A 15,749-nucleotide genomic window follows, 5' to 3' on the forward strand; every position below is an offset into this window, starting at 1 on the left:
CTGTTTATATGCATTTGATAGTTATCAGGTCATATGACCAAGAATACCATAATCATAATTATACGCAGCAAAGTCTAGTCTGTTTGTACACTTTCTGATATTGCAGCAAAAGCGATGAAAATGAAGTTTAACCTGACCAGCTACAAGATATCTACATGCGAGATGTACTGCCCAACTACTTCCACACAGGGCTCGATTCTGTTCACACAATTTTCATGTCTAGATGAAACTGGGCCTGACAGTTTTGCTGGAGGAGACTGGTAGAGGAGACTATCAAATTTACAGTACTGTATTCCCATGCACTTGACTGGCTGATATGCTGAACATCACAGGAAAGATATCAAACAGTCACTTTTCCAAGCTGAAAAAGTAAGAAATAACCGGCAATTTTGACTGCCATTCTCCCATTTGGCACGAGGTGCGGGGGAGGGGCATTATTTTTAAGTCCCCAATCACCTGCTTCTTTTCCTACTGCCCGGTTAACTGCCTCCTTTCCATGGCATCAATCATCGGGAATTACCCGATACTTTTTGTGCCCGACAGCAAGCTGCTCGATTCCCCCCCCCCCCCCCGGTCCGTAAACAGGATGAGGGAAAACCAGTGCGAATGGAAGTACCAGTAAGTGCAGGAGATACAACAGGCGTTGGAAAACCAATGCGAGCGAAAGTAAACACAGAAGACAGACAGACAGACAGACAGACAGACAGACAGACAGACGGACAGATGGACAGAGATTGAGGACAGGAGAGAGATATGCCATCACAAGTAGAGAGAGCCTGTGTCTTTCATAAATGAGGCCAATTTCTTGTGTTCCGCGGCAAGCTGTTGGGACACGTCCTGTGAACAGAAGCGGGGGAAAAAAAAGAAATAAGAAAACTGATACATGACAAATGACCAAGCTCGCGTTTCACAGAAATGCCAACGGGCAGCTCAGCTTGCAGCATTTCTCACTTGTTTGTTAAACTTTTGATGAATATATTTATTCACAAAAAAAAAAAAACCTCTCAGAATATTGCAGACCATGAAACATTGATATCCAAGTCTACAGTGTTCCTATGAGGACTGGAGTATGGTAGTGGAAACACTTGGGGCATAGAGACAGATAGACATGGGGGAGAAAAAAATAAGAAGAAAAGACGACCCCAAATCAATCTGCCTTGGGCAGTCTTATTGGCAGCTCTATGAAAACATTTCTAAAACCACAATGAGAAGAAACTCTATGAAGAGCATACCCTTAGAGGACAACCACACAAAAATCCTACTGACCTCACAGGAACTAGTATAATAATGCATTGAGAACGAGAAGGTGCTAATTCCATGGTCACTGCACAGTATTTGTGTCCTTTTGGTGCTTAGGTGATGACAATAGCATGAAACTCCATTCCACATTTAAGTTAACATCAATAAAGTGTATTCACCAAAAAAAAAAAAGAAAAAAATGAAAAAAAAATGACAAAGAAAGGTGTTTTTTTTTTCCTAAATTCAAATAGAAAATAAAAGAAAGCAATGTAATCTTCTGAAGTACTGCATGCTTTATGAATGGGTCACAATTACCGATACATTTATGGCTATGCAATGTTAAATTAAAGAAAATAGTTCGGTGGAGCTGCTACTTTAATATCAATATTAAATTGTCAGTAGGTGTAAACGTTGGACAACAGCTGATGTTCAAAATATATCTTATGAGTAGATCAATGGGAAGCTTTGAGGGTATGACATCATCACCTCATAAAACATGCATTACTCCTGATTATGGTTGATCTTACTGTTTCACCAACAACATCAAAAACACAAAAATAACAACAACAACAACAATCCTTGGAAATTCGTTTTACAGCATTCTTTTAGGATTTCACTGGAGTGACATTTTCACAGCTGTTTTGACTAGAAGTACTTTAACACTGTGACTGTTGACTGAACCTGAAGGTGGAAGTTCCCCTTTCACACACACACACACGACAAAAAAAAAAAAAAAAAAAAGCCAATTGTCATCACCATTAGGTAGAAGAGGCATGAAGGAAAAGGGTGTGGTTGTCCCAACCCCACAGCCTAAACAAAGTCAAGCTTTTCAGAGGAGACTACCCCACCCACCACTGAAAAGTGAATGGAAGAAATCCTTACATGATTCTTCATGAGAAATGAGCTTCTCTACACTAAACATTGGTTTCAAGAATGTCACCCATGTGGAGAATCTCCAGAGTAGTAACAAAGGTTAAGATCAGACGGTGATCCTTGACCTCAAGGATGAGCTAACTTTGAGGATAGGCTCTATGGGGCGCCAAGTGTCGCACGGTCAATTTTGTTACGAATTATTTCGTCGATGAAATGACTGATTTTGAGATGAATTGGCCATTTCATCAAGTAAATGACCAATTTCGTAACAAAATCGACAGTACGACACTTGGCGTCCCATAGAGCTTATCCTCAAAGTTAGCCTATCCTCAAGGTTAAGGATCACCGTCTGGACATTACTTCTACTTCCACAAACGGCTACAAATTTGTATGAATGGCCAATTGCATCATTTGATACAGATTGCACAACAGTTGAAACTCCACATTATTCTTGGGATGAGAATTCTGTACTTCGAAATCTCACTTTCATAAACTAGGCCATAGTAGCAACATTTTTGTCAGTTTTAAGATGCAAGGAAGTAAAAAGAAAAATAGGAAACTAATATAAGTAGGACAGTGAGATATCACAGTTTGGATGTCTTGAAGACAGTCTCTCACATAAAGATGGAACAAGTTCAGAAAAAAAAGATTGCAAACAGAGCTACACAATGATGTTAAAAATGCATGAAGAAACATGTCAGCAAGCAACATTCTGAAATTTACGATGTCACTAGCAAAAGATCTATGAAAAAAAAAAAAATCACCACACTGATATAAAACCAGTCACTAAATGGTTTATTGTACATAATACCTCACACTGGAGTCTATAGAAATTATTGAGTATATGGGAAGCACAGTAACTTGTAGATTCTCACTCACTGAAGCATACAACGCACATGAATGTTAACTTAGGTTGATTCTTGAAAGCTTGATCATTATGTGGCCTAAAGAATACCTAAACAAGTGCTCTATATTTTATAATAATTTTCCTGCTATTTCTTCAGATTACTCAGAGAGGTGTATGCCCAGAAAGAACATCCAAACCAAGATTCTGTATTGACATCATCTGCCAATCACTTGTAAAGTACCAAAAGATTAACAACAGACATTGGGCCGAATGCATAAAACAAGCAATTGCTTCAAGCAAAAGCAGAAGCTCGTCTAGCAAAAGGTCTAGATCAAGCAATTGCTCAAATCCATATGCATAATCTTTTGCTTATGCCAATACCTTTTCCCGCACAAGCAATTGCTTGCGTTTTCAACAAAAGGGATGTCACGCCTGTGCGAACACAAGAACAAAGGCGAGTGTGGCAGCATGTATTTGAAAGGGCATGTGTGTGTGGAAACATTTCCTGACATAGCAGAAGAGCTATGAAATGCACACACAGACACAAACACACACACGTATTACTGGCTGATTCCCATCACTGCAGCTTACAGCAGCCCGGATCTGCCAGATCGCACGTGGAGAGAGGTCTCCTCGCTCTCCACCGAAGTCAGACATCCTACCTGTTTTTTATCACATTTTGCGTGCTAACCACCGGACATTCTCGTTGTTGAAATGAAAAAGTTTCTTACACTACTTATGAGTAATTTCTTGTAGATTTATACCACTCCTTCACAAGTGTGGTCTTTCTTTCATAAATATGAAAATGATACTTAAAAGGGAACGTTCCGGTTCAAACAAAAGCTCAAGCTCATTTTACAGAGCTTGGAAAATCGTAAGCAATTGCTAGCAAGAACTAACAAATGGTATGTTTTATGCATACGTTTTTAAGCAAATGCTTGGTCTCTACGCAATTGCTTGCGGGCAGCAAGCAATAGCTTGTGCTTGCTAGCAAAAGCTTCTGCTTGCAAGCAATTGCTTGTTTTTATGCATACGGATTCGAGTAAAAGGCTAGCACAAGCAATTGCTAGCATTTATGCATTCGGCCCATTGGACTGCACCTTACATTTAACACACTGTCGTGAGTATAATTTGCCTGTTTCCATATTACTAATATGATTTAAACATAAGACACTGCCGGAAAACATGCAAGTTATGCTCAGTCTACGGGAAGGTGCAGCTATGAAGTTATGATGCAATCATAATAACATGCATATGAGTACAAGTCGAAAGGTTATAGACAAATGACCACAGAATTATCAAGAATGCTGCATAAAACTGAAAATATTTCATACTTCAGATCATTTTAGATTCAGAAATTCAAACAAGAGGCAGCTACGTATACATAGATAATCAACGAGCTCACCTGTATGTAGGGCTGGATGACTGAGCAGGCGAGGATGGGTGTGAAGGCAGCTATGAGCTGTGTCAGCGGGTCCCTGCTCGATACGTAGGCTACGTAGAGCACAGCGGGCACATGCTTCACTTCACAGTGCGTCAGAACTGGAGGAGGAGGCAAAGCAAAGAGAAGGAATTGATATTTTCATATTCCTTTCTGTTTGGGTTTTTTTTTTTTTTTGTCTAAAAAAGCAATATGATAGAGTACAGAGCGTGAAACAATTCTGGGTGAAACTACTCGGTTGCGCCTGGAGGACAAGGCGTTTCATCTGAGGTCTGTCAAAAAAAACAAAAAAAGAAAACAAACAAATAAACAAACTAAGCAAAAACAACAATAACAAAAAAGTGGTAGTATAGTATCGCCGTTTTGAAATTTGATTTGTTTTATGTGGTTGCTGGGTAGCAAACCAACAGCTTTTTTAAGTTCTTCTGAAATCATTTTTTTTTTTACTGCACAAAACAGGGAGTGAGGAAAAAAGTACTTGCAGAAAGAAAAAGAATGACATTATGCATGTACACTAACTCCCACCCCCATGCCATTAGGATGTTGAACATCAAAACACAAAAACAGTGAGTGATTACTTGTCACAAGAAACCCTCATTAATTTGTAAATTTATGAGTTGAATAGCCAGAAAATATTTCTGTCGACCTTTCAATTCTTCACACAATTCTGACAGGTGTTTGAATTCTACGTAACAAATGTCTGCAGCCCCTCCCCCCCCCCCCAATCTTTTGGGCTCTTAAAAAGGACAAATTAAGAGAAATCACAACACCATAGACTTTCCGGAAGGTTCTGCCATTATATTCTTTCAATGTAAGTGGGGTCGTGGTACAATTGACTCTTGTGCCCTGACCCAGGGAATGTTCTGCGGCCCCTGCATCCTACAGCGTATGTGTATCATGACAAGCACTTATTTTCGTTTCTGTTCATCTTCACAGTGCAGTTACCAGAGAACTCTACCTGACATCAGCGCAAATAATTCACATGAACTTGCAATGTATGAAGACAACACTCATACATCGTATCACAGTATGAATTTCTTGTTCTATGATTTCATCTGAGAATGCTCCCATGCAGGAATGCCTCTTGTCCTATGAAGAATTTTATTCAAGTACACATTACAATTGAAATGCGTTTATCCTGTTGTATACTTGAGGCACACTGCAGACGATGTGATTTTCACTTGTAACTGCATGGTTGCAAAATACATAATGTATGTACATGTACAGTTGTATGATATGTTGTATAGTAGTGCTTGATGTTCTAAATGTCAGTGTAGATAACATACTGCACAGAACATGCATTGGCACAAAAGATCTTATCTTCAGTTATTATTCAGCTACCCCCCCTCCTTTCTCTCTTTGTCGTTCTCTTTTTGTGGTTTTCTTTTTCTCTCTGCCTCTGTCTATCTCTCTCCATCACACAACCAGTGATTGATTGTTACATCATGTCTACCAAAGTACATTGCAGAAATTTTGTTGTAAAATTCAAATCTTGTCCTTGTTCAAGTCTTAAGCATTGGCACAAAAAAAAAAAAAAAAATCCTTACAAGGAGCAAAAGGTAATGTAAAGTCAGGAAAAAAATGAAATAAAAGCAGAATTGATTTCATCAAACTATTTTTTACTTTTTCCTTTTAGTATCGAACCTATACTGTGCTTCATCTGCCATTTGGCACGGATATTTGGAACTCGATTGTCAATCTAAAAAGATAACTTTAGAATACATGTAATCCCCCTTTCGAAGCAATATTGTGTCAATACAATGTATTACCTTCCTTTCATCAATTCATGAGGTATTGCAACACCTACATGTACAATGAACGGTAGGCTGTCTGTCTTATAGGGCATTTTGGTATTTTTGTTGCTGCTCATTTGTTGTTGTTGTTTTGTTTTGTTTTTTGTTTTGGTTTTTTTTTTTGGGGGGGGGGGAAGAGGGGACTAAATGAATGCTTGTGAAACACATTGGCAGGTTGTAGATAAGTGCCTGTTTATGAGCACATGAAGGGTAAGGATTAAAGAAGGGTTGGGGAAGGGGGAGGGTTATGGCCAGGTTGATTGCTAAGGAGAGCCCACTGTGTTTGGTATAATGTGGCAATAAAAAGATCACCACCCCACCTGCCGGCTACATCACCTTTCACCATTGATATCAAACTGACATGACATGTATCACGATGGCGAGAGAGCTTCCACTCCATCTCTTGCTTTTAAAGGTAGGGGATACCTTTTACAGACCTCCCAAAATGCAGCAAAACATTAAATATGAACCTCAGGGGACTTGTTTAGGCCACTGCTGAGAAATTTGGAAGTCAACAGTTATCTAAAATTTGAATAATGCACAAAACTCAACTGCTCAGTAGTTCTGTGTGTCAGCCACACTTAAGCCTTTTTGTTGCAGTCTTCTGTATTTTTTTTTTTTTTATCTATAAACACAAATCTAAAAGTATAAGAGCTGAGAGTGTGTGGCAAGAATGTATATAGAAATGTTTGTAAGTTTTGATGAACTTTCTTCACAAAATATACATGATGGAGACACATGCAGTGCATGGGTCTGCAAAGGTAGCCTAGTAATGTACTGGAATTTACGGTGAGCCCCGAAAAAAATTCAATTCAAAATCTAACGGTCAATAAAAATGTACTAAATGTTACCTTCCACTTTTAATACTTAATGGGAGTTTCTAAAATGATACTCTCTTCAACATACCACTGTATTTATACAACTCTTCATTTAAGGCATGCAAATGGGATTCCCTACCTTTAAACATACCATTACCAATAACATCTCAGCAGGAAATAACTGCAGCTCACATTCTACAGTCATCAAAATGGTACTTGCACTTTATAATGACTTGGTTTTCTACTCCCTGCAATATGGATTAAATTGACTGATAAAAACTGGTGGGGGGGGGGGGGCTTCTGTACCACCCCCCCCCCCCCCCCAAGATCGGCTATCGGCTTGTGGCGAAAATTGGCACACACATTGCCTATCATATAATCTTCAAGAATGAATCATTAATTTTTTCAACAATATGATCGTTTTTTCTTTCTAAATTATGCTTATTATGTTAAAATCTATGCATTTTTTTTTTTTTTGGTGCATCAGATTTTAAGCTCTAAATCCATACACAAAGTTTCAAATGGGCTAATTTTTTTTTTCTCTTAATCTTTTGCAGTATCATTAACGAATTTGCACAAAAAAAAAAAATTGCAGTATCAAAATGAATCTCTTACGTATCTTATTGTTTTTTTTATTACCTCCGCCAAGGGAGGAGGTTATGTTTTCGTTACCGTTGGTTTGTGTGTTCGTTCGTTCGTTCGTTAGTTAGTTAGTTAGTTAGTTTGTCCGTGTGCAAAATAACTCAAAAAGTATTTAACAGATTGGGATGAAACTTGCAGGAAAGGTTGAAATGACACAGGTAACAAATGATTAACTTTTGGTAGTGATCCGAGAATTTTGGGGGAATTTATGAAGGATTTTCTGATATTTTGGCAGGTAGGGTCAATGAACTTGGGAGTTCAGGCTGCGTGCATTTGAGGTTTGTATGTGCGCACTAAAGTGCGTGCTCTAGTTTCTGCTAGGGCGAGGTGCGCCGTGCAGCTGAGGGTTTATGACGTAACAAAGGCTTCTATGTTGGGAAATCGGGCGACTTTCAGCACACTATAAACACTTTCAGCATGGTGCCTAAGTACGTATGGGTGGAAATCACTGATATCTCTATGGAAGAACAAGATCAGCGGTGGAAATGAGCTGCATGCTCGGCGGAGGTCTGCGCTCTCAGAGTGCTTCTCTAGTTTCTTATAATATGTATTTTTTGGTTTTTTATTTGTTACACGTATGCATTTCTTTGTTTTGTTTTTCATTGTTTCATTGTTTCTCTTCACCTTTATGATAACAAAACAAAAAAAGAATGCTATCTGAGAAAAACTAAGTGGAAACCATTGATCTTACACTTCTTGCAAAACTCATACAATGTACACACAGAAGTCATTGGAAGCAGCAGTTTTTGATGACATTGGTCACATACATGTGCCATATCTCAGAAAGCATACTGTAGCGTCGATTTTTGCAAATAAGGTCCTCACAATGTTCGCAAGATGTGACAGAAAAAAAGTAATGAAATTTAAGCTCAATAGATTCCCACATTAAGAAAAAAAAAATTATCGTGAAAAAGGCTACCTTTCATGGCACTGAATAGATCCCTTGAATACCCACACATCGAACCCTCGAGTGTGAGCAACCTCTGGCGGATGTGTAAGCACACGCTTCTTTACAGTTGACACTCCTTTCTTTTCCAATGTACTACTGTAAAACATGAAATATTCGCGGCATGAAATTTTCGCGAATTGGAGCTGACAGCCTTTTTCGCGGCATGACATTTTCGCGAATTGCCACTGGCGTTCAATGCATGTAGTGTAAACAAAAACTTTCGCATGCATTTTAATTTCGCAAATTTTGGCGCTCGCAAAATTCGCGAAATCAAAATGCACGCGAAAATTTCTCGTTTTACAGTATCTCTTTCGCATCCCCTCTTCATCCATGTTGTTATCCTCCCAAAGCAAAATGTATTCAGAGTCAGCACCGAGTACAAAGATTGTATGATGGATCTGATGGCTGAAACAGACACCATCCATTTTCCGCAATTCCCCCAGCAGCCCCCGGGGGGACGGTAAGTGGCTGTCGGCAACAAGGAGTCAAACGCTCCCTTGAGCCGCTCAGGTGGGCCACGACTTCACCTCTTGCTTGGTGCATTCACATCAGGCAAACTTTCTCAAATTATGTTTTTGTTGCTTTTGTTTTGCTCCATTCTCCTTTGTCAACTTATAAAAATTTCCAGCCTCTCTTCTTCCTGCAATTCAAGCTCCTTGCACACAAACACACAGACAGACAGACAGACACAAACACACCATTAAACTTTATAACTTTGATAAAAATGCAAAATATCATATCTAAATTTGAATCATGGCAGAAGACGGTATGTAAACACATTATGAATTTTGATATAAAATTCACATGAACAGGAGTATCTAATGCCTTGCATTTTTAACAAAATCACAAAAATAGCACAAAGCACATGCTAAAGATGAAATAAGATCTTCCCATTTGCACAATGCCAATGACTACTAGATAAAGTGTGCATAATATTCAGTACACTGATGAAATTATAGAATGGTATGAACATATTTTGACACTGGCTAGTGAAACATAAGTCACATTTTTAACAGTATGTAATTTTTTTCTGAGCTAGAAACCTATCAAAGTTTAAAAAAGAAGCTCTTTTCCTTTACATTGTATGTATAACATTGCCAGGAAAAATAAAGAAAGTCTGTCATCATCCTTTCAGAGGAAGGGCTTAAGATGTCAGTGGCTCAACAGATTCCATTCAAACTTTAATCTGCTAATGTCATATCATGCTATAAAACTGACCCTGTGAAGAGGTTTAACTCAGTCTTAAAGGGAAGGTAAACCCAAAAAGCAATGTGGATTGAGTGAAAGCAGCAACATTAGTAGAACACATCAGTGAAAGTTTGAGAAAAATCGGACAATCGATGCAAAAGTTATGAATTTTTAAAGTTTTGGTGTTGAAACCGCTGGATGAGGAGACTACTAGAGGATATGACGTATGAGTGGACAACAATACAAAGAAAATATAAAGGAAATTCAACAAAAATTCACTTTTCTAAAATTATGAAAGAGCAATGGACCAACCTCTTTCAGAAAGCAGGGGGAATAATTGCTACCCCTAACATACTTATGTCAATATCAAGTTGATGGAATTTGTCATTTTCATGAAAAATGGATTTTTGTAGAATTTTCTTTATATTTTCTTGGTATTGTTGTCCACTCATACGTCATAACCTCTAGTAGTCTCCTCGTCCAGCGGTTCCAACACCAAAACTTTAAAAATTCATAACTTTTGCATGGATTGTCCGATTTTCTTCAAACTTTCACTGATGTGTTCTACTAATGTTGCTGCTTTCACTCAATCCACATTGCTCTTGGGGTTTATCTTCCCTTTAATGATTCTTTTTTCTCTCTGAAATAAACTCTGGTTTGAGAACCAACCACTTTGCTACAGTCAATTGTAAATTGTTGATTTAAGAAAGATATTCATACTGTTATTCATCCACCTACATGTATTCATTCATTCATTCATTCATTCATTTATGTCTATGTATTGTTTTCTTGATGGTTTGTTTGTAGGAGGAACATTGTTCGTTAAATAACTGCTTTTTGGTTCTTCTCATCATATCATCATTGACAAGTAATGTGAAAACATTTACATTCCTAACACATAGTCACATGAACCTGGATTCCTGGTCATCAGTATCCAAAATGGCACAAGATCATTATAAAATTATAAAAATATCATGGAAAATTGAAGGGCTGAAGCAGTGATAATCTTGGAGTGATAATCTAATAGAAAACTCTATCTTTGTGATTAAAATGTAACATCCAATGAGCAATGAGCATGAAATGGCTGCGCTATCTTTTTTCCCATGTTTATAACATGCTTCAGTGCCCACAATCAAAATGTGTTTGACACCAATAAGCTTTTCCGATTGCATTTCTCGAGTTGTTTAGTTAATCATCTCTAACACAAGTTGAGAGGAAGGTCTTGTAACTGCGCGAACCCATTGTGCAGTTTGACCCAAGGAGCAGAGATTGTGTAGTTGGTACATTGTAGTGGTTGGCATGGGCAGGCCTGAGCTGTTAACACGTTTCTAATGACTTAATGCGTTTATAATCTCCACAGAATGCATTTCAGGCTCAAATACATAATTTACAATCACTTTTTTTCTACGTTCCAGAAACATGTTTAACAACTAACCCCAATGATAAAACAGCTTTGCGATTATCAACTGTCCACATTTCTCTGAAAGTACTTTGGAAACCTTGCGCCAGAAGTGAGTGAATAAAGGCACACAATGTCTGGTGTAAACTCCCTCCTTATGAAATGAAACAGGTGGCAGCACTGCTAAAATAGCCAAAAATCCCTATGAGAGGGGAATTTGTACTCATGATGGATGGGGCTCAAAGAGACAGAGACAGACAAACAGACAGACAGACAGACAGAGACAAAAACAGACGCTGAGTAGGTCGTGTGTTGAATGTGGGGGTGGGGGCAGGTTTAATGATGGCATATGAAATGTTAGTACGTTGTAATTGCAGAAGACACTTTAACTCCCTATGTGCCACGTTTGCACGTACGGGTGTACAACTCAGTCGACGGCGTGCCAACTTCGCAGATTCTGCTCAATCCTACAAACCCGCCCAAACCGATCGACAAATTGCCAAATGCCGCTGTACGTGTACAATGAAAGCTTTTCTCGCACTTCCGTTCGTCTCATGTACCTTGCATTTTATGTGATGATTGTCCATCAAGCAGGGTTCCCCATTAAAGATTTGTGTGTAAATTCTAAGTTTCTGTCACTGTTTTGTCTGCAGAAGTCATGCCTTTACAGTAATGTAGCGGAAAACAATCATCGATCGATATTTACAGATCAGCAGTTGCGATCTTAACACATTTGATTTGTAGAGGGAGACAAAGTGAAGAAACTCACACCTGAATCATCGATTTGTCATTCGATTTTCATCATTTAAGCAAAGCTTGGCATTTTCTCTACAACTTTGCTCACTACAGGTCCAGCTTTAACAGAACTCTATAGAAGTTTAGTTACATAGATTAGGAAAAACAGAATGTTTTCTCAAAGCATGACTACAGTGGTGTCTCAGAATAATGTGGCACACAGGGGGTTTCCACCACGGTGCATAAAGAGTTAATAAATATCTGCACTCTTTCTCAGCTGGCACATACACTGCACATGTACCAATGTTCTCCCTGCAATAGTTGATTGTGGATGGCCACTTGCTTTTCCTCACTTCAATGTACACCGTACTGTAAAAACTGGAAATCTTTCCTGCATTAAATTTTCGTGAATTGGAGGCGACAGCATTTTTCACAGCATGAAATTTTCGCGAATTGCCACTGGTATTCAATACACATGCAGTGTAGACAAGAACTTTCACATGCATCATAATTTCGCGAATCTAATTGGCTCTCGTAAACTTCGCAAAAATAAAGTGCACGTAAACACTTCTAGTTTGACAGTAACACTTCATGCTAACAGAACTTATACATACCCAAGTAATTGCGTATTTAATTGTGAGAGTGAGATAGACAGATAGAGGTAAAGGAGACATGATATAACATAGTAGGCCTACATTCTAACACTGAAAACTATCAAAAAGCATATTGCAATGCAATTTAATGATTATTGCAAACCATCAAAGAACATGCTTGTTGATAAATATTCACCCTGTGAAATCTTTCTCATTTTAAAGCTTAATAGAGTTTATACTCTTTTAAACTATGTACACTGTAGAAAAAAAGTAAATTCATCTTGGCCTACTGTTTGCAGGTTTTGAGCTGGGCAGTCAAAATGAAGAAATCAGTGATATTCCTGGCGAAGTGAAATTTACATACAGGTGTTAACCACAACCCCCCCCCCCCCCCCCCCCACAAGAAAAAATAAATGTGTGTTACTCTGGACTAAAGGCCATATGGAAGTCAATCACAAGTTAACTTTTACTAACAGAGAATAAACTGTGAGAACTCTGTTTGCAATCATATCATACATAGCTACATGTATTTGCATGAATCAGCACTTTGCTTATAAATTCCTTTTTTTATTATGTTTATAGGTGTGCCATGGTATGTGACATTTATGATCTCAATAGGTCTTACCGACGGATGAACTCGCCATGAGGCAAACACTAATGAGTGACCTGACAAGTTTGAGCAGATGCGTGACCTGTTACCAGGGGCAACATCAGAGATCACTCTGACTGCCATTTCAGAACATCAAAACCATTGCACATTTCTTCTGTGTGTGTGTGTGTGTGTGTGTGTATTTTGTTTGTCATTTGCTTGCTTGTAATACCATAAACCGTGTACGCAACATGATGTGGAGAAATATGCAAAAGCTATCGACCCCTGTATGTCCTCTCCCTGTGGTGAAATTGGCTCTTTAGAAGGGAATGAAAGAAATGTAACTTGAAGAAAAGAAGAAAGAGACAAGATGTCAGACAAGAATTTTGCACACTTACAAGAACACGAAACAAATGTCTGTTTCTTGCAAACTGGCTAGATGATTGCAAAAGAAGAAGAAGAAGAAGAAGAACGAAATAAATATGACATTCAGGTGGAGCAGAACTAAGAGTTCCAGAGTGAGGACTAGGCATGTATTCTAAAAATCAGTCATTATCTCTGTGGAAAATTAGAAAACATATTTAGTGATGAAAAGCAGTCAGCTCTTTAGCAATGATGACCTTGATTTCACTCTTCCTTCCTGCTGCCCACCCCCCCCCCCAGACTCTACTGCCAACTATCCCATTAAATTTGATCAATAACATTCTTCTTCCGTTTTCTTGACTAATGCAATAATTATAACTCATTAAATAGCAAATGTTTTGAATAACAATGACCTTTATATATATATATTGACTCACTGCATGTTCCTGATATTTAAGTTCAATCTCTTTGTCATGTTTTTTTTTGTTTAGTTATGAAAGAGAACATTAATCTCTGAAGTATATCAATTGATGCCTTTCGTGTGTTTACTGCATACAAATCTGTACAGTCTACATTTCACTGAAATTGTTGCAACAGCAAACCACAATGTTAATTGAACTGAATTGAAAATAGCTTGGATGAAAGAAAGGTATAAAGAATCCAGTTGTAGGAAAAAATAGTCATGAAATTCAGATGTGGTCAAGCAGAGGAAATAATAACAAATGCATGACACCCCAACTTTCTACTAATATGAATTAATCAGGCATGAGACAGAGAAATGCAAAAAAAAGAGGAGGGACCCTGTGAGGGAGCGCAGCGACCGAGCGGGGGGAGGGTGTGGGAGGGGGGTGTCCCCCCTCCCATGGTGAGGACTTTTTGAAATTTAAGGCATGAAAAAACTTATTTTAATGCATTTTCCAACTGAAATTTACTTTTGTTATGAGGTACATTTTACAGATAAACATTGTGATAATTGAAGTCATGAATGACACTTGCAAAATCAAAAGGAAGGAATATGCTTAACTGTTATACCTACTCAAATGTGAGGCCATTTGCGTGGGTGGAAATGAGCTGCTTGCCGGAGGTTTGCGCTCTATGAGTGCTTTTCTAGTTTTGTTTTTGTTTCCTTCTTTTTTTTTGCCATTTTGTAGTTGCTGGTTTGTTTGCTTGTTTGTTTGATTTGGGATTAGGGGGGAGGGCATTTCCAATGCTTTATTTTCAATCTGATATCACTATTACACTTGCTACACCTTTGCTACTTTTTTGTACACCAAATATTCAACAGGAAATGCTTGCCCCATATCACAAAAATAAAAAAAAAGATGTACATGTATGTAGCATCTCGCACAGCAAAAAGTAAGAATCTAAATTCCAAAAATGACACTTCCAGCGAGTTGTAAAATGACCCACAGTGCAGTTTCATGACACACAAGTGTAAAATGATAGCAATTGATTTGAGTCATGTATTGCATTCTCCTGAGCCTTACTGAAACCAGAGATTTGAGAAAATCTGTGAAAACTTTGAATTTATAGCTAAAAATGATTTTGCATAAATGAATGCTTCTTGGCCTCTGTGAAGGGTTCATTTTTAAAGAGGTCAGATATTCATAAAAACAAAACATTACCCGAGGGGAAATATATAGTGAAAAAGAATACTCCCTGATAATCTTGTTTTTAAGACTGTAAATGATAGCTTATTTCAATTGCATAATATTGCATTGCCTCACAAACAAATTCCAATTAAAATTTGACATCTTCGTTTTATTCAAAGTGCATTTCTTGGTGATAGTGTATTTATAGTATTCTGAGAATACATACAGTGAGCAAGTGCATACTGTAGCTTCAAGGCATTGTTTACCATTTGCAGATGAAACAAAAACCCAGCTTTAGTGCTTCAAAAAGTAAAGTTAGGAATAAAAACAACTATGTTTTTTTTTATCATGTTGAAATGATATTCAGTATAATCAATGTCAAGAATTATTGAAGTTAAACAAAATGTGAACAGTAACTTATAATAACATTGTTTCTAGAATAAACCATAAAGGTTATGGTTTTTGAGAAAAACAGTGATATCTCCTTATATCTTAGGCTTTATTGCGATTTTTTTTTTATATGCAGGATGTTTTGTGACACCACTGACCTACACATATGCATCAAATGTGGTAACTCAAAAATTTATCAAAATCACTGCTCCCAATGGTAAATAATACCTTTAATAATCATTTGAACTGGTATTTCAAACATTCACAATCTAAGGGGGGGGGGGGGGGGGGAAAGAAA

At 37.9% G+C, this 15,749-nt stretch overlaps 1 protein-coding gene across 1 annotated transcript in view; it reads right to left on the minus strand.

Moving 5' to 3' along the window:
- Positions 1–579: 579 nt before the first annotated feature.
- Positions 580–15,749, minus strand: part of LOC140242767 (proteasome assembly chaperone 1-like) — a 34,608-nt gene continuing 19,438 nt past the window's right edge. Inside the window, 2 exon segments of the mRNA XM_072322525.1 lie at positions 580–837; positions 4,365–4,501. Of these exon segments, the coding sequence (XP_072178626.1) occupies positions 760–837; positions 4,365–4,501 (215 nt within the window). The 3' untranslated portion in view covers positions 580–759.

Source organism: Diadema setosum, chromosome 19 (assembly GCF_964275005.1).
Source record: "Diadema setosum chromosome 19, eeDiaSeto1, whole genome shotgun sequence".
Classification (NCBI taxonomy): Eukaryota; Metazoa; Echinodermata; class Echinoidea; order Diadematoida; family Diadematidae; genus Diadema; species Diadema setosum.